General features: G+C 38.5%; 1 protein-coding gene across 15 annotated transcripts in view; it reads right to left on the bottom strand.

The window, feature by feature from the left end:
* PSPC1 (paraspeckle component 1) overlaps nt 1–18,789 on the bottom strand; it is a 109,391-nt gene that overhangs the window by 46,711 nt on the left and 43,891 nt on the right. For 13 of the 15 annotated variants that reach the window (XR_008538646.2, XR_008538649.2, XR_008538648.2 and 10 more), the window contains exon 6: nt 11,844–11,949. Coding sequence is in view for 5 of the 15 variants with exons in the window: in XM_063792406.1 (XP_063648476.1) it covers nt 11,844–11,949 (106 nt within the window). In the remaining 10 variants the exon portion in view is untranslated. Of the gene's footprint in view, nt 1–8,499; nt 8,987–9,858; nt 10,004–11,843; nt 11,950–18,789 lie in introns of those variants that run through there. The other 2 variants (XM_063792404.1, XM_054664836.2) reach the window with 2 other exon arrangements.

The following is an 18,789-nucleotide window of genomic DNA, read 5'->3' on the forward strand; positions in this document are numbered from 1 at the left end:
GCAAATTGCATTGACGGAACTGCAAATTAAAATGAGATAGCACTACAAAACCTACTAGAATGGTGACGATCTGAAACACTGACAAAAACAAATGCTGGCCAAGATGCGATGCAACAAGAACTTCAACGTATTGCTGAAGGGAATACAAACAGGTGTAACCATTTTGCAAGACAGTCTGGCAGTTTCTGATAAAATTAAACATACTCTTACCATCTGATACAGCAATATCACTCTTTGCATTTTACCCAAAGGAGGTGCAAACTTATGTCTACACAAAAACCTACACATGAATGTTTATAGCAGCTTGATTCATAATTGCTAAAACCTGGAAGCAACTAAGATGTCCTTTAGTATATGAATGGGTGAACTGTGGTACAACCAAAATATTATTCAGTGCTAAAAAGAAATGAGCTATCAACCCATGAAAAGACATAGAGGAAATTTAAATGCATATTGCCAGGTGACTAGAAGCCAATCTGAAGAGGCTGTATACTGTATGATTCCAACTATATGACATTCTGGAAAAAACTAAACTATGGAGACGATAGAAGGATCAGTGGTTGCCAAGGGTTAGGTGGAAGGGATAAAGAAGCAGAGCACAGAAGATTTTTAAGGAGGTGAAAATACTCTGTATGATACTATAATCATAGGTTCATGTCATAGATTTGTCAAAACCTTCAGAATGTACACCCAGAGCAAATCTAAAGGTAAACTATAGACTTTGGTTGATAAGCACGTGTCAATGTAGCTTCAGCAATTGTTGTAAGTGTATCATTCTGGTAAAACATTTTGATAGCAGGAGAAGCTGTAGGCATGTGGCACGGGGTAGACGGGAAATCTCTGTACCTTCCACATAATCTTGCTGTGGACCTAAAGCTCTTTTGAAAAAGGCTACTAAAATATTGAAACTTTAAAATGAATCCTTTTGAATAATCAATTACATTAAAAATAATAATAATAAATCAAGATGAGTCTCACTATGTTGCCCAGGCTGGACTTATACTCACTGGGCTCAACGGATCCTCCTGCCTCAGGCTCCCTAGTAGCTGGAACTACAGTCATGCCACCACACCCAGCTAATTACATCTTAATTTATACTGCAAGGTTTAGTCACGAAACAAAAAGTAGTTGTTACTTGTTAAATACTAAATCAGAAACGGAGGCAACGACAAATAGAAGTAGAGAAACTTACTGTGTTCATTAACTTGAAATGTGCCTCTTAAACCAAATACATTCAACAATGTATTTTGAAAGCCTCGGTCAGGTAATTGAGTGAATAGATTGCTCTGATACTACTGTCAAATTCAACTGAATGTGTAGCAAAATTAATGGCTGTTTTTTAATACATAGGGTGGCTTTCTAACCGAAGATCAATTAAATGTAAACACAATCTAGCACACATCAAGGGACAGAAGGAAATAAGTATTTTACATAAATTAATTGTTAAAGAAGCTTCTATTCGGCTGAGATTTTAAGAGACGGGCCTCTCACTATGTTGCCCAAGCTGGCCTTGAATTCCTGAGCTCAATTGATCCTCCCACCACAGCCTCCCAAGTAGCTGGGACTACAAGGCACACAACACTGCTCCTAAGAATTTTATTTGTAATGCATACACCTGAGAGCATTTTCAAGATTACCAGTTTCAATTGTCAGGTGTAAACTCACTCTGAAGAGGTGCTTTTAAAACCTAAAATTGATTAATAGTATTTAATTATTCTTCAAATTTAGTTATTTTACCCAGAACTCCTAAAAAAAACAATGAGCAAGGATATCAGCTGTAAGACAAACAATACTAGCAATAAAATCTTACCAAAGCTCACATAATACTGGTGACTGGTTTGCACTTCTTGATCCAAAACCTCTTTCTTATCCAGTGCATTTCCTTACCAAAGTAAAACCATCATAACTGGCCAGGTCAAGGTATGAAAGGTGAAAGAAAAGAACAAATATAAACTGCACAAGCAGCAGTTCCAAACTGGTCCCGTCAACAGAAAAAAGCAGAAAACAGGAAAACAAGGCATAGATGGCCAACGTATGAGTTAAGTACACATTTTATACAGGAGAGTATCCATTTCTGTTTGTGATAGTCGGCATTAGATAAATCATCTTAATAATTTACCAGAGGCCTTGAAATTGTGATGTTAGTACATATTTTCTTCTAAGTAACTAACTCAAAGCTACAGGTTTAAATACATAGTCATTTTTTACACATTTAAGAGGTACCAAAATAAAAATCAAAGTTATTTAAAATTTGCCATTATAAAACAAACTACTGTAACAATCACATCAATTGGTTAAAATCATATATAGAAAAAACAAGAATAAATCAAATGAAGAAGTTATCTTAAGAAAACTATGGTAAAACAACCAGAAAAGCCACGGTTTGACACATAGTGCACAATATAGTATAAGATACCATTAAGAAAAGAAACAAACTTACCCATAAACTTTCAGTTACTTTGAATTGTAAAAGTCTTTGAATGTTTGTAATTATAATAATTATCAATCTAACTCAAATAAGTAAAAGCCTTTGAAAGTTTATAATTATAATAATTACCAATCTAACTCATAACTGCATCTCATCAGATGCTTACAAACCAGAGTTCCTACAGCCTACATCTCACTAGTTGTTACTTAATACTGAACATAAATAGACATTATAATTTTTTAGTTTTAGTACAAAATTCTAACATTTTAGATGATACTACAGAGATACTATCCTCAATATGAAGTATAGAAGATCTTAGATACTGACTAGCCTAAAATATAATTTACCGTCACTATGTAGAACAAGCACTGTAAGGTGGCTCCAAATACATTAAACAAGTCACAAAGCAGAAGTAACAAGTTAAATTTTTATGCCTTCTGAGGATCTTCTGTTACTAATTCAAACTAATAATTAAAATTATTATTAGTTATATTATACACTAGACAATGCACAAGATATGTTTACATTAGTTAACCATGTCTATTTGCCGGTCTTGACTCTCCTCTTCTCCGATTGCTCAAAAAAGAGTTAACATTAGCTAAAAAATCTTACCATTCTGAACCAAAAATTATTAGAACTTACCATTTCAAATGAAAAGACATGAGGTATACCTACAACACAGCAGGAATAATAAACAAATCACATCATTTTATAAACACAGACATATACACACACAAAAGTACCAAGACTATTTAATGACACTCTCAGTAGAGAACTTCATTTTCTAAATTCTCAGAACGTTTGAGCTGTTTCTTTTAACATTACTCTGTATAAGTACTCAGCACCTAAAATCCTCTAACATCCTCTGTATCCTCCACAGTGCTCAGCCCTATGTTTTGAATACAGGAAACAGTGAACAAATTTTTCTTCCAAAATGGAAACCTCCCAGACGACCTGTAAGTCTAATACTCTGAAGTAAAAAGTTAGGTGTGTTGAAAACCAAGCAAAAAAAAATTGTTTCTTTGGCTGCTTTTAAAAATACTCTTCATTACTTAATCACGTATGAAGTCTATAAAAATGTATGAGCAGTTATACCTCAATGCCACCTATGTTTTCCAAAGTGCCAAATGTGTAATATCTGAGGCATTAATATTCAATAAATGCCAAGGTCTAGTGATCCATACAGACTGAAAACCATAACTGAGCTGCATTGGCATTTGAAAAACAAGACTTCAAACAGCTACTTAATTCTCTCAGTTTACATCTAAGTAACTATAATATGACAAACATAAAATTCGTGACCTCGAAAAATTCAGAGAACACAATTAGCAGACAACAAAGTCAGAAAAAACTTAGAATACAACTTGGTAAATATAAAGAATTAACTATATTGAACACAAAAAGGACCAGGTGCAGTGGCTCACACCTGTAATCCCAGCACTTTGGGAGGCAGAGGCAGGAGGATTGCTTTAGCCCAGGAGTTTGAGATCAACCTAGGGAACACAGTGAGACTCCATCTCTACAAAAAAAATGTTTTTAATTAGGAGGGGCTGGTGTCACACACCTGCAGTCCCAACTACATGGGAGGCTGAGGCAGGAGGATCACTTAAGCTGAGGAGTTCAAGGTCACAGGGCGCTATGATCGTGCCACTGAACTCCAGTCTGGGTGACACAGCGAGAGCCTGTCTTAAAAAAATTTTCGGCCAGGTGCAGTGGCTCACGCCTGTAATCCCAACACTTTGGGAGGCTGAGGTAGGTGGATCACCTGAGGACAGGGGTTCGAGACCAGCCTGGCCAACATGGTGAAATCCCGTCTCTACTAAAAATACAAAAATTAGCTGGGCATGGTGGCGGGTGCCTGTCATCCCAGCTACTCGGGAGGCTGAAGCAGAAGAATCACTTGAACCCGGGAGGCGGAGGTTGCAATGAGCTGAGATCGCGCCACTGTACTCCAGAGCCTGGATGACAAGAGCAAAACACCGCCTCAAGAAAACAAAAACAAAAACAAAAAAATTTTCTGGCCAGGCACAGTGACTCATGCTTGTAATCCCAGCACTTTGGGAGGCCAAGGCAGGTGGATCACTTGAGGTAAAGAGTTCAAGAGCAGCCTGGCCAACATGGTGAAACCCCGTCTCTACTAAAAAATACAAAAATTAGCCGGATGTAGTGGCGAGCACCTGTAATCTCAGCTACTTGGAAGGCTGAGGCACAAGAATCACTTGAACCCAGGAGGCAGAGGTTGCAGTGAGTCAAGATCACGCCACTGCACTCCAGCCTGGGCAACAGAGCAAGACTCCCTCCTTAAAAACAATTTTTTATTTTAAATTATTTTAATGAAAAAGATGACAGCTGGGGTGAGGAATCAGAAGAAATACATGACCTGAGTCTGAACAGATATTCTCCAAAAGGAAAAAAGAAAACATGATAATTTTTCTGGATTATGAACCTCTCTGAAACTCTAACAGAAGGTAAGATCAAAAAAATGTTAATCAATACAATTAAGTGTCCTCTGATGAAGTGTGTACACAGTATGAGATTCAGTCATCATTTCCAAGTAGTCATTCAAAAAAGATTTACAAATATGAATGATAAAACACAGAAAACCATTACTAATAATCATAGCATATGATTAGGCTAACTATACCTCCTGGTTCACCTAAGAAAGCCCATTTTATGCCTATTGTAGGAAGTATTTTAATAGTATCCATGTTCATTTGTCCCAGTTTGTATGAAAAATTCTACGGTTTCCCACACATCATTAGATATTATTAAAACTATTAAATAATCTTTGGAGGAGTGATCAAATAACTCAACACCTGGTTAAAACTGACACATACCTTCAACCAATTATCCCAAATCAGCAAAATCCTACAAATCAATTCTAAGAATATGTGTAAACATTACAAACTTATATATATGTTTGTTTTTATTTGATCACAAAAGTCTAAGTTAAGTTACAATTATGTACCGTGCCAAATATTGAGAAAAATCCTTGGCTTGTAATAAATTATTTTAATGAATAAGTAAAAACATTAACAACCGAAACTAGTCACAACTAGAACATTACATATGAGACCATTGCAATGTCTGTTATTATCCATTTTGATTTTCACCAACATGTCCAAACCACTGGGACTAGGCCATCATTATACCATAAATAAGCCTACCAGTCCAGCAGGTCACACTTAAATCTGACATCAAATCCTTCAGCAATTAATTCTTTAGTTATTTCCATAACTTAATGAAGAGGCCATAAAAATCCCTTGTAAAATGTGTCTTTTGTTTGAATGCTTCAGGAGTTTAGACTTCAAAAAACAAATCTTCTTAAGCAACATAAATTCCTCATTAGAGCTTTAAAAACTGTAGAAAAAGAGGGACAGCCATGTGGAAACCACAAAACTGTAACTTCTGCTCTGGAATCTTCACAAACCATTTCAGAAAATAAATTTGTATCTATTCATTAGTAAATAAAAACAGGATCACTCTTCTCTGACAGCATAAATTAATGGAATTTTTTTTTTTTACCAGATAGAGTTTCTGTTTTTCAGTTTTACACGTGCCACATCAGGGAAAGTTAGGTTACGATTAAAGCAAGAGATGATAGATGAACAAACAAAGAAACAACAACAAAAAGCCCATGCAAGAGGCAGGAAAAGAGGCTGACTGGTTAAAGAACAGGCCAGATTGGACAATACTGATCAAGAGGGGTTCACATTTGAAAGAACAGTGCTTTATTCTTCTACTGACTAGAACTAAAGGGATTTTGGCCGGGTACGGTGGCTCACACCTGTAATCCCAACACTCTGGGAGGCCGAGGTGGGCGGGTCACGAGGTCAGGAGTTCGAGACCAGCCTGACCAACATGGTGAAACCCCATCTCTACCAAAAATACAAAAACTTTGCCGAGCGTGGGCCGGGCGTGGTGGCTCATACATGTAATCCCACCACTTTGGGAGGCTGAGCGGGCGGATCACCTGAGGTCAAGAGATCGAGACCATCCTGGCCAACATGGTGAAACCACATCTCTACTAAAAATACAAAAATTACCCAGGCGTGGTGGCGCACGCCTGTAGTCCCAGCTATTTGGGAGGCTGAGGCAGGAGAATCACTTGAACCTGGGAGGCGGGGGTTGGAGTGGGCCGAAATCATGTCACTGCACTCCAGCCTGGTGAGACAGCAAGACTCCGTCTCAAAAATAAAAATAAAAATAAAAATAAAAAATTAGCCAATTGTGGTGGCGCGTGCCTGTAATCCCAGATACTCGGAAGGCTGAGGCAGGAGAAACACTTGCACCTGGGAGGCAGAGGTTGCAGTGAGCCAAGATCGCGCCACTGAACTCCAGCCTAAGCGACAGAGCAAGACTCCATCTCAAAAACGAAAAAAAGATTTTAAAATTCCAGGTGTCAGCTGCAATGCAGTGACTCTTTACCATTTCTTCCCATTAACTTTTGCTCTGGTTTATAACCATGACTACCAATGAACCTTCTGGATACTAATTTGGATTCCTCAGGAATCCTTGGATCTGGAATATGAGGTACTGTGCTCGGTGAGCCTTCTAAAAACACTGGAAAAGAATATATAAATGAATAGATTTGCATTATTCTTCACAAGCTCTACGAGTTTGGTAATATGAGCCACTTTTTATAGATTCCCTTCAACTCTCGGATTCAGAGGTCAGCAAACATTTCAGGTAAAGGGTCAGGTGTAAATATTTTTTAGGCTTGGCAGACCATGTAGTCTCAATACAGTCTCACATAGTTGTGTCACAACTACTCAAATCAGTTTTTGTAGCGCAAAATAAACAAAACAAAACAAACAAAAAAAAGTGTTACAAAAATAGGCAGCATGTGAACTGAGCCTGGTCTATTCTAGTCTGTCAACCCCTCGACTGGATGAGACAATTAAAATTATTAGAACTATGCACGCAAAATTAATGCATAGTTTGAGATAATATGTCCTGCACATATAGTCTGAAAGCCCAAATCAAGGTTGCCACACCCAAATTCTGCAGGGTACTATTCACGTAGAATGTCATACTGTTTGAACCGTGTTCTAAAGATGGATATATAACCATATGCAGTGGTAGGCAACTGTAGTCCCACTATTCAGGAGACTGAGACAGGAGGATAGCTTCAGGAGGTCAAGACCAGCCTGGGTAACACAGGGAGACCCAATCAAAAGAAAGAAAAAAATGAAGAAAGATGGGTACAGCAGCATGCCTACTCTCCTAGCTACTTGGGAGGCTGAGGCAGGAAGATTCACTTAAGCCCAGGAGTTTGAGGCTGTAGTGTGCTATAATCACACTTGTCAATAGCCACTGCACTCCAGCCTGAGCAACACAGCAAGATACCATCAATAAATAAATAAATAAATTGCATCCTATATAAATCTTACACCATGTTGAACCACATCAAGCATGCCTTCCACTAACACTCCCAGGACCCATGAAAAATTCAACTATTTTCATTTCAGTATGTCTCATTTCAATACAAGGCCAGTAGTTTTGAATCTTCGCTGCCAAAAAGAAATAAGCAAGGTGTAGAGTTTTCTTTAACACGTATATCTCCTGGTACCAACCTAGACACACTGAATCAAAATACTTGGAGGACTGAATCTCAGGCATTTTTCCTTAAGTTCCACAAATATATTGCAAGGTTGAAAACTACTGGATTTAGCAAAAAAATGTGATCAAAGATCAATGTATTACAATCTACCTGGATCACAAAACAAATCAATTATTAGTAGTATGATCTAAGAACCCACATTTTTTAAAGCTCCTTGAGTGTTTATTACATACATTGGAAAAACACTGTTCTGCTGGGCACAGTGGCATGTGCTTGTTGTCTCAGCCACTCAGGAGGATGAGGAAAGAGGACTGCTTGAGCCCAGCCTGGGCAACATATCAAGACCCCATCTCTAAAAGAAAAAAAATGTTTTACATTGTCCTTGGAAGAAGCACTACACTGCTAGCCTCTGCCAACATTCCCTTAATCATTCTGGCCTCACAGTCCCTCGGGTGCTACAATGGAATGCCTCTGACAAGCAAAGAAATACAACTGAGTCAAACTGTTGCCTTAGCATACAACATACCTTTATTCTCAAGTTTATTATGTGTGTTGAATAAACTGTGTTGAAACACCTAGGGCTATTCCCAACTACTCAAATGGGACTAATAAGCTTTAATAGTAAGTCAGGTATATATTTAGTTCAATGCAGGAAACCTGAAAAGGGTATGAAGAATTATTCTTTTCTTTATTGAAAAGGCAAACATTAATATGTACCATACAAGAAAAAGAAACTTCTCAGCTGGGTGTGGTGGCTCATGCCTGTAATCCCAGCATTTTGGGAAGCCAAGGCGGGCAGATCACCTGAGGTCAGGAGTTCGAGACTAGCCTGGCCAACATGGTGAAACCCCATCTCTACCAAAAATACAAAAATTAGCTGGGCATGGTGGCAGGCACCTGTAATCCCAGCTACTCGGGAGGCTAAGGCAGGAGAGTCGCTTGAACCCAGGAGGCAGAGGTTGCAGTGAGCTGAGATCATCCCATTGCACTCCAGCCTGAACAACAAGAGTGAAACTGTCTCAATAAATTAAAAAAAAAAAAAGAAACTTCTCAAATTTTAAAACCAAGTAACATACAATTTAAACATCACCCCAATTTTCCTAACCCAAATATTTCATAACTACATGATACAATAACTAAAGCTAAAATAAGATGGACGTTTGGATATTTTTATGACATTAACATTTTCCAAAGAAGCAATGTTTACTCCAAGAAACTGCATCAACCAAATGCTAGAACTAAAATCTGTCATTTAGTCCAATGCAGATTTTTCCCATAAAGACTGGTAAGTACTGAAGTGTTTAAACTACTTAATCTACAGTTGGTGGAGTAACCTAATATGAAAACAATCACAAGACAATTATAAAAAACAATCTCATAAAATTCTCATTGCTTCCAGAATAATAGCTTTTAATGTGTCCAAAAATTGTGATAAGTAGAAAATTTCCACTTAGTAAATACTGCCTGGAAAAAAAATTGAATACACTCTATATTATGGTAAAGACAAACCTAAATGCAATTAAAACATATTATTAAAATGTATACATTCTTAAGGCAGTTGAATGTTATCCTAAATGAGTAAAAAATGTTGTTTAATTTATAGTTACAACAGCAATTATCAAAAAGTTTGTCTTCTAAGGAAAAATCAAGTATTAAATAAAACTGACAACTGATATTGATCAAGTACTGGCTTACATCCTTGAAACTCTTAAAAATATATTCCCATGTGTCATAAAATTATGATCAAGTTGAAGGCTGACAAACAAAAAGATGACCAGATATGACAAGTGTTTTCACTCTTTCTTTGTTACATGAAATTATTATTTAAAATGTGAAATATGTAAATCAATATTTATTTTATACTTAAAAGTCCCATAACTCTTAGTTGTGTTGGAATATTTCTATTAGGAAGACAAGAAGAGAGAGGTGGCATCTTAAAATTAACAAAGAAAATCAACTTTACTCATTACTTGGACAAGTTGAACACTTACCATTTGATTCCTCCCTTTAAACTGAACAGTGAAATAAAGAGAAAGCACATAAGAGGGCCTAATTTCAAAGCTTAAACACACACACACACACACACACACACACACGCACACAGCATTAAAATTGTTTAACAATTTTCTCCAAAGACAGTTTTCAAAGTAAATGAAGAACAACTGCCAGAATGGCCTCAATGCATTCTTAATACAATGCTTTCCTATTAATATATTCCCATTAACACAAAATATTTGAGATAGGTAGAGCTTTCATTCATATTGCTTTTAGTGCTTAAGTTTGCAGTAGTAAGAGGCACTGTGAAGCTTGGAACCAAATAAAACTGACACCAAAATAATGAAAAACTTGTGTAGATTCATATCACTTCTAATCACAAATAAACTTATAGAACATTAGTCAGTGTTACACAATTATCATACCTCATTTACATACTATTTGAAATACGGATACCCCAAAAAGTTAAGAGCATAGTAACTTTGTGGTCTATCTACCATAAATACTAATTTTAAAATTTTTAAAAAAACATAAATATTCCAGCCCAGGTTTCCACAGACACTATAAAAAGGTCAGAAAAAAATATTTTAAGTTATTGCGAGTCACAAATCATTTCTAATATTCTTCTTTCTTTTGCAATAACCCTTTAAAAACAGAAGCACCATCAGTATCTCTGTGGTGGAGTAATAAAAACCAGGCAGTAGTCCCAGGCTAGAGCTTGCCAACTTACACTCTAGCCAAATTAATTTTATCATGATGCTTCAAGTATGCGATACACACTTTAAGTAACTACTAGAAAAGAAGGTATATTGTCACCTAATGCTTTTCTATAAGCATAATCTTATGAAACAATAGATGATCTATTTTAGAAATGTCGGCTGGGCATGGTGGCTGACACCTGTAATCCCAGCACTTTTGGAGGCTGAGGTGGGCAGATCACTTGAGGTAAAGAGTTCGACACCAGCCTGGCCAATATAGTGAAACCCCATCTCTACTAAAAATACAAAAATTAGCCAGGTGTGGTGGTGCGCACCTGTAATCCCAGCTACTTGGGAGACTGAGGCAGGAGAATCGCTTGAACCTGGGAGGCAGAGGTTGCAGTGAGCTGAGATCGTGCCACTGCACTCCGGCCTGGTTGACAAAGCAAGATTCCGTCTCAAAAAAAAAAAAAAGGTTACTAAAATATTAAAGACAGGAAGAGAAAACCTATAGACTAAAAGAGGCTGGATATAACAGTCAATTCAAAGAAACCAAATGTTTAAAAAAAAAAAAATTAAGACCTGTGCAAATCTGGGCTTTAATTAGTTAAGATGAAAGAGCTGACCATTTTTAAAATATGATAAAGATTTTCTTAAAAAGTCCTCATCTTTTAGAGATACATACTGAAAATAAAATTATATGAAATCAGGTATTTCAAATAACATAAATTGGGAAATAAAGTGGTTATACTTAAAGATGTAAAAGATTGGCCATGTTTATAAGTGTTCACTACAATTCTTCTGTACATGTCTGAAATCTTCCAAAATAGAGATGTTTCAATATTAGTATGTGGTGAAAATCAGTCAAGTGGAAATGATGTATATATCAAGATTTCTAATTTAATAGCATATGTTTTTTAAAGATCAACTAAAATAATAGGAAAAAATATAACATCCACTTCATAAAACATAGATATCTTCAGAAACTAATTTTACTTTACCACCTATGAGAGGTTAAGAAAATCACTAATTTATCAAACATGATGAATTTAGAAAGATTAGAAAAGACTACTGTATAAACCAAAATCTAAAGCATTCTAAATATACATCATAAACCTGAAAATATAAAGTCATTTTAGTTAACTAGTAGTTTACTTACATTTTCCATGTAGTTTGGCTTAAAGCCCTCTTGCTGTCGCCTCAGTTCCTCCTGTTCTCTGTGTCGGATCATTTCTTCCTCACGCCGCCGATGCTCCTCTTCATGTCTGAAAATTTTTTAAATAAAAATTTCAGCATCATAACATGTGGGCTGCCATTGGACATTTTACTTCATGTAAAATGAAATCATTTATGCAATCATATTATGCCAAACCTGTAATCACGACTGACCACGGCATCCTAAATTTACCTTCCTTCTATGTCACTCCAAGCCTTTAATAAATCAAAAAAGCCAAAGAAATAAATAACTTAGCTAAGGTAAACCAGAAAAACAAAGTAAAATCATAACTAGGATAGTTATTTGCGTATATTCAAGAAATTGAGAGTCAAAAAAAGCTGAAACATGTACTCTCTTACTATAGAAAGGAAAAAATCTCAGCCAGCCATGGTGGCTCACACCTGTAATCCCAGCACTTTGGGAGGTTGAGGCGAGTACATCACCTGAGGTCGGGAATTCAAGACCTGCCTGGCCAACATGGTGAAACCCCATCTCTACTAAAAATACAAAAATTAGCCAGGTGTGTTATAATCCCAGCTACTCGAGAGGCTGAGGCACCAGAATAGGTTGAACTCAGGAGGCAGAGGTTGCAGTGAGCGGAGATCGCGCCACTGCACTCCAGACTGGGCAACAGTGAGACCCTGTCTCAGAAAAAAAAAACAAAAAAACAGAAAAAGTCTGAGATCTACTGATCTATCACTGGCACTGCACAGTTCTTAAAGCCACTCAGAACATATCCAGAGATAAGCCACCTCAAAAAACCACAATGCCTAGACAAAAATCCTATTTCCAAAAGGAAGCCTTACCAACTCCTCTCTCCCCGTATTCATCAACCCACTGAAAGAAATCCCCTGAAGCAGGTGTCAGTCCACAATCTGCTTTTAGAAATTACGTTTTATAGCATAAACATTTACATTACTGTCTATGGTTACTTTTAAGAGGAAAAATCTATATAGTAATATTGAAGTAACAGACTCACATTATATTGGCATTTAAACCAATGCAAATTCAAATATACACAGGTTGAGTTTCCCTAAACCAAAAATCTGAAAGCATTCTTGAATCTTTCTAAACCTGAAATGCTCCAAAATCTGGATTTGTTGTTGTTGTTGTTGTTGAGACAGGGTCTTACTCTGTCACCCATGCTGGAGTGTCCCAATCTCAGCTCAGCTCACTGCAGCCTTGACCTCCCAGGCTCAAGCAATCCTCCAATCTTAGCCTCCCAAGAAGCTGGGACCACGGGCACGTGCCACCATGTCCAGATAATTTTTTGTACTTTTGTAGAGACAGGGTCTTGCCATGTTGCCCAGACTGGTCTTAAACTCCTGGGCTCAAGTGGTCTGCCTGCCTCAATCTCCCAAAGTGTTGGGATTACAGGCGTGAGCCCCAACACCCCGGCTGGAACTTCCTGATAGCCAACATGATGTTTAAAAAAATGCTCACTGGGGCATTTCAGATTTAGGATGCTCACCTGGTAAACACAATGCAAATACTGAAAATGTGAAAAAATCCAAAATACTTATTCTGGTGTTAAACATTTCCCATAATGGATACTCAAGGTGTATGCCCTCCACCAATAAAACTGCAAAAGTAATTTATATAGTGAAGGCTGTATAAAGCTGATGCCCCATTATTAGGTCTCGTTTTCCAGATTACTCTTATAACGTACTGTTCCTACATTTAGAATTGCAAATCCTCAAATTTCAAGATACCTTGGTTCTTGTTTGTTGCACAACACTCCCACTAAATCTGAGTCCACTAATTAAAAGATATGGTGATTTCTTCTATTACCAGAGAAAAAACTCAGAACTTCATGTCAGACCACATGAACAAAAATGTTCCTAAGGGATTTCAAGCAAAATCTGGACTATTTTAAGATTGTTGTCTTACTCTCTATATAACTCTTAGTATAATCCTTAAAAATAATCTTTAAGTAAACTGGTTAGTCCATTTCCTGGATATTAATACATTTCATATATTTTACTGTGAAGAAAATACTTCACATTCATGGGTGTGGGTGGCGATGGGAAGATCCAATAAAGGTCAAATGTGTTGAAATTCAGTTTTTCTCATTTTAAAAAGGGTCAATATACTCATAATATACCAATACTATTTATAAAAAGAGTCAATATACTAATAATATACTTATATGCTCAGTGGGATCTGGGGCAGCACCCCATAATCAACCACATTAATATTTCTGCAGTAAGATAAAACATTCACACTCTGGAGGTAATTAAGGTTTCACATAACAGGAGTTCAGATCAACTTTTGCCATCAAATGGATTCACGTCAGATTGCCACCTGAATAAGGATACATAGAAAAACTTTTGGCAGGGCGCGGTGGCTCACGCCTGTAATCCCACACTTTGGGAGCCTGAGGCAGGTGAATCACCTGAGGTCAGGAGTTCAAGACTAGCCTGGGCAACATGGTAAAACCCTGTCTCTACTAAAAATACAAAAATTTGCTGGACGCGGTGGCACGTGCATGTAATCCCAGCTACTCGGGAGGCTGACGCAGGAAAATCGCTTGAGCCCAGGAGGCGGAGGTTGCAGAGAGCTGAGACTGCGCCACTGCACTCCAGCTTGCACAATACAGCGAGACTCCATCTCAAAAAAAAAAAAAGAAAAAGAAAAAGAAAAAAAAAACACCAACTTGTTAGTCTCAAAGCTTCCGAATTACAAAGACAATACAGTAGACACAGTGACCTTGTTGGGGGCCCACTTCTACCACATAATTTTAAATGAACAAACCTATTTCCAGTAAACAGAAATGTATGCACAAATGTGCAGGGACATATGGATACACAGATATTGTGGCATTATTTATAAAAGCAAAAGGTCAAGGACACATTAATCAGTTATAAATGGGAGACAAGGTTCACTGACACCTTGGGAGACAAGAAACACATCTGTTACAGAGGTGGATTACTATCTACTGGCATGAAAGAATGTCTGCGATGCAAATGTCAGGAAAAAGGGCAAGTAAAAGAATGGTATTGCTATTACTGCTTTTAAAAACCATTTTTATGGCCGAATTTGATGGCTCACACCTGTAATCCCAGGATTACTGGGATTACTTTGGGAGGTGGAGGCAGAAGCGAAGGTGGGAGGATCACTTGAGTGACAGCCTCTCTCCACGAAAAATAGGAAATATTAGCCACGGCCATGCACAGTGACTCATGTCTGTAATCCTAGCACTCTGGGAGGCCGAGACGGGCAGATCACTTGAGGTCAGGAGTTCAAGACCAGCCTGGTCCACATGGTAAAACCCCATCTCTACTAAAAATACAAAAAAATTACCCACGTGTGTTGGCGCACACCTGTAATCCCAGCTACTCAGGAGGATGAGGCAGGAGAATCGCTGGAACCCGGGAGGCGGAGGTTGCAGTGAGCTGAGATCATGCCACTGCACTGCAGCCTGGGTGACAGAGCAAGGCTCCATTTCAAAAACAAGAAAAAAGAAAAAAAAAAAATATATATATATATATATATATATTAGGCAGGCATGGTGGCACACGCTTGTAGTCCCTGCTACTAGGGAGGCTAAGGTGGGAAGATCACTTGAACCCCATAAGGTGAGACTGCGGGGAGCCGTGATCACACCACTGCACTCCATTCTGGGTGACAGAGTGAGATTCTGTCTAAAAAATAAAATAAAAATGATTTTTAAAACCATAGAAGAGGGTATGAAAAAGTTTATATACCACATTGGAAATGATTAGGGGAACAGGAGCATTGCCCTTACGATTATACCACACAGAAGATTCTATAATCTAAATTTAATGACAGCATACAGAAACATTCCTGTTGTCCATATATGTTTGCTTTCAATTATTTCTACTCCACAATTGCTTTAATGACCACCTTTATAATTATACAAATTACCTCTTCAGGTCAAGGATTGCTTTCTAGGTTATATTCACAAATGGAACTACTAAGGAGAGGAGAACTAGTAATTATGACAAATTTTAAATCCTTCACGTTACATTTAATTGAAAACTAATAAAATTTCAATTTTACAATTTGTTTTATTTTGAGGCCCATTAATTATTTACAGGTCTCAAATATTCTTGCAGGATTCTGAAAGATGCCTACTGGATGAAACCTCCTTGCTGTTATTGTTCAGCACTATGGCTCCACATCCAACACAGAGCCCAAGACAGAAGAAGGGCTTTATAATAATTCGCTAAATGACTTAAGAAAGGAAGTGGGGGCCAGGCGCACTGGCTCACGCCTGTAATCCCAGCACTTTGGGAGGCCAAGGCCGGCAGATCACCTGAGGTCAGGAGTTCGAGACGAGCCTGGCCAACATGGTGAAACCCTGTCTCTACTACAACTACAAAAATTAGTCTGGCGTGGTGGCAGGTGCCTGTAATCCCAGTGACTTGGGAGGCTAAGGCAGGAGAATCTCTTGAACCCGGGAGGCAGAGGTTACAGTGAGTCAAGATTGCGCCACTGTACTCCAGCCTGGGCGAAAGAGCAAGATTCCTTCTCAAAAAAAAAATAATAAGAATATAAAAATTAGCCGGGCGTGGTGGCGTGCACTTTTAATTCCAGCTACTCAGGAGGCCGAGGCAGGAAAATCACTTGAACCTGGGAAGTGGAGGTTGCCGTGAGCCGAGATCACACCACTGCATTACAGCCTGAGCGACAGAGCGAGACTCCGTCTCAAAAAATCAAACAAACAAACCAAAAAAAAAAACAAAGAAAGGAAGGAAGTGGGGCCGGGTGCGGTGGCTCATGCTTGTAATCCCAGCGCTTTGGGAGGACAAGGTGGGCTGATCATCTGAGGTCAAGGGTTTGCGACCAGCTTGGCCAACATGGTAAAACCACGTCTCTACTAAAAATACAAAAATTAGCCAGGCAGGGTGGTGGGCGCCTATAATCCCAGCTACTCGGGAGGCTGAGGCAGGAGAATCACTTGAACCGAAGAGGCAGAGGTTGCAGCGACCGAGATCGCGCCACCGCACTCCAGCCTGGGCGACAAGAACGAAACTCTGTCTCAAAAAAAAAAAACAAAGAAACAAAGTGGGTAGGTGAGTAAATGGGTGGGAAGAGAAGGAATGAAGGAATAAGTGAACAAACAAAACAAAGGAATAACTACTAAGTGGTCAAGTCACAGACTGAACCAGTTCATGTAAGCCCCTCATCCTGGTCTTCCTTCGGTACCTGCCACAACCTCTGAAGAATTAAGTTACCTATGAAAAACTAAATAATTTATTTATAGCATTGAAAGTAAAACCAGAAACTTGTGTACTCCAAATACATTTCTCTCAAAATGTACTGTCCTAGGCCAGTTTTTCTATCTTCCAACTAAAGTAAAGCACAAAGGCAGAATTCAGACTATTTGGATTGTTAACAAATAAAGCTATCTTACTTGGCAGCAGCCTCAGCCAGATAAATCTCTTCAATTTAATTGTGACAATTTTCTTCATTTGCTCCATCTTGCAAATATATATGAGTTCCCAGACATAATCTTTTTTTCTTTCCTTTATACATACTGCAAAACTACTCAAAAAAAAAATTTTTTTTTTGAGACGCAGTCCCCTCTGTCACCCAGGCTGGAGTGCAGTGGCGCGATCTCTGCTCACTGCAAGCTACACCTCCTGGGTTCAAGCCATTCTCCTGCCTCAGACTCCGAGTAGCTGGGACTACAGGCGCTCGCCACCACGCCCGGCTAATTTTTTGTATTTTTAGTAAAGACAGGGTTTCACCGTGTTAGCTAGGATGGTCTCGATCTCCTGACCTTGTGATCCGCCTGCCTCGGCCTCCCAAAGTGCTGGGATTACAGGCATGAGCCACCGCGCCCGGCCAAAAACTACTCAATTTTAAGGCAAGTTGTTCACACTTCTTAAATCAAGATTCTTACAGCTAATTTCAAAAGAAACTCCCCAGCCACCAGGAAAAACTAAGATTGTAACAGATTTATTACTGCCTGTATTTACTAGAATTTGGTCAAACATAAAGGTTACCCATCAAATTATCACCTTATATTGAGATATTTTCAGTTAACTGAATTTTAGATTAAATCTGATGCCCCTGTATACTGAGATTACATAATTAAAAAAAAATCACGCAATAAAAAATTACATCTTCAGGCCACGCACAGTGGCTCAAGCCTGTAATCCCAGCACTTTGGGAGGCCGAGGCAGGCGGATCACAAGGTCAGCAGATCGAGACCATCCTGGCTAACACAGTGAAACCCCATCTCTACTAAAAATACAAAAAATTAGCCAGCTGTGGTGACAGGCGCCTGTAATCCTAGCTACTCCGGAGGCTGAGGCAGGAGAATGGCATGAACCTGGGAGGCAGAGCTTGCAGTGAGCCGAGATCGCGCCACTGCACTCCAGCCTGGGCGACAAGAGTGAGACTCCGTCTCGGAAAAATAAATAAATAAAATAAAAAATTACATCTGCAACAAGTATTCCACATCTCAGCCTATGATTAAATCAGCAACGTATCTTCTATGTGCCTCACGAGCTTCCCCTAATATTAACTCCTTGTATAACCATAGTACAAAATTATGAAAACCAGGAATGAATACTGGCACAATATTATGATTAACTATAGACATTACTAAAACTTCACCAGTTTCCTCACTAATTTTTTTTTTAAAGAGATAGGGTCTTCCTATGTTTTTTGTTTGTTTGCTTGCTTGTTTATTTGTTTTAAGAGACAGGGTCTTGCTATGTTTCCGAGGCTGGAGTGCAGTGGCTATTCACAGGCGCTATCCCACTACTAATCAGCACGGGAGTTTTTACCTACTCCATTTCTGACTTGGGCCAGTTCACCCCTCCTTAGGTAACCTGGTAGTCCCCTGCTCCCAGAAGGTCACCATATTGATGCCAAAGTTAATGCGGACATCCAATCGACATAGTGCATTACA

This window comes from Pan troglodytes, chromosome 14 (genome assembly GCF_028858775.2).
Source record: "Pan troglodytes isolate AG18354 chromosome 14, NHGRI_mPanTro3-v2.0_pri, whole genome shotgun sequence".
Taxonomy (NCBI): domain Eukaryota; kingdom Metazoa; phylum Chordata; class Mammalia; order Primates; family Hominidae; genus Pan; species Pan troglodytes.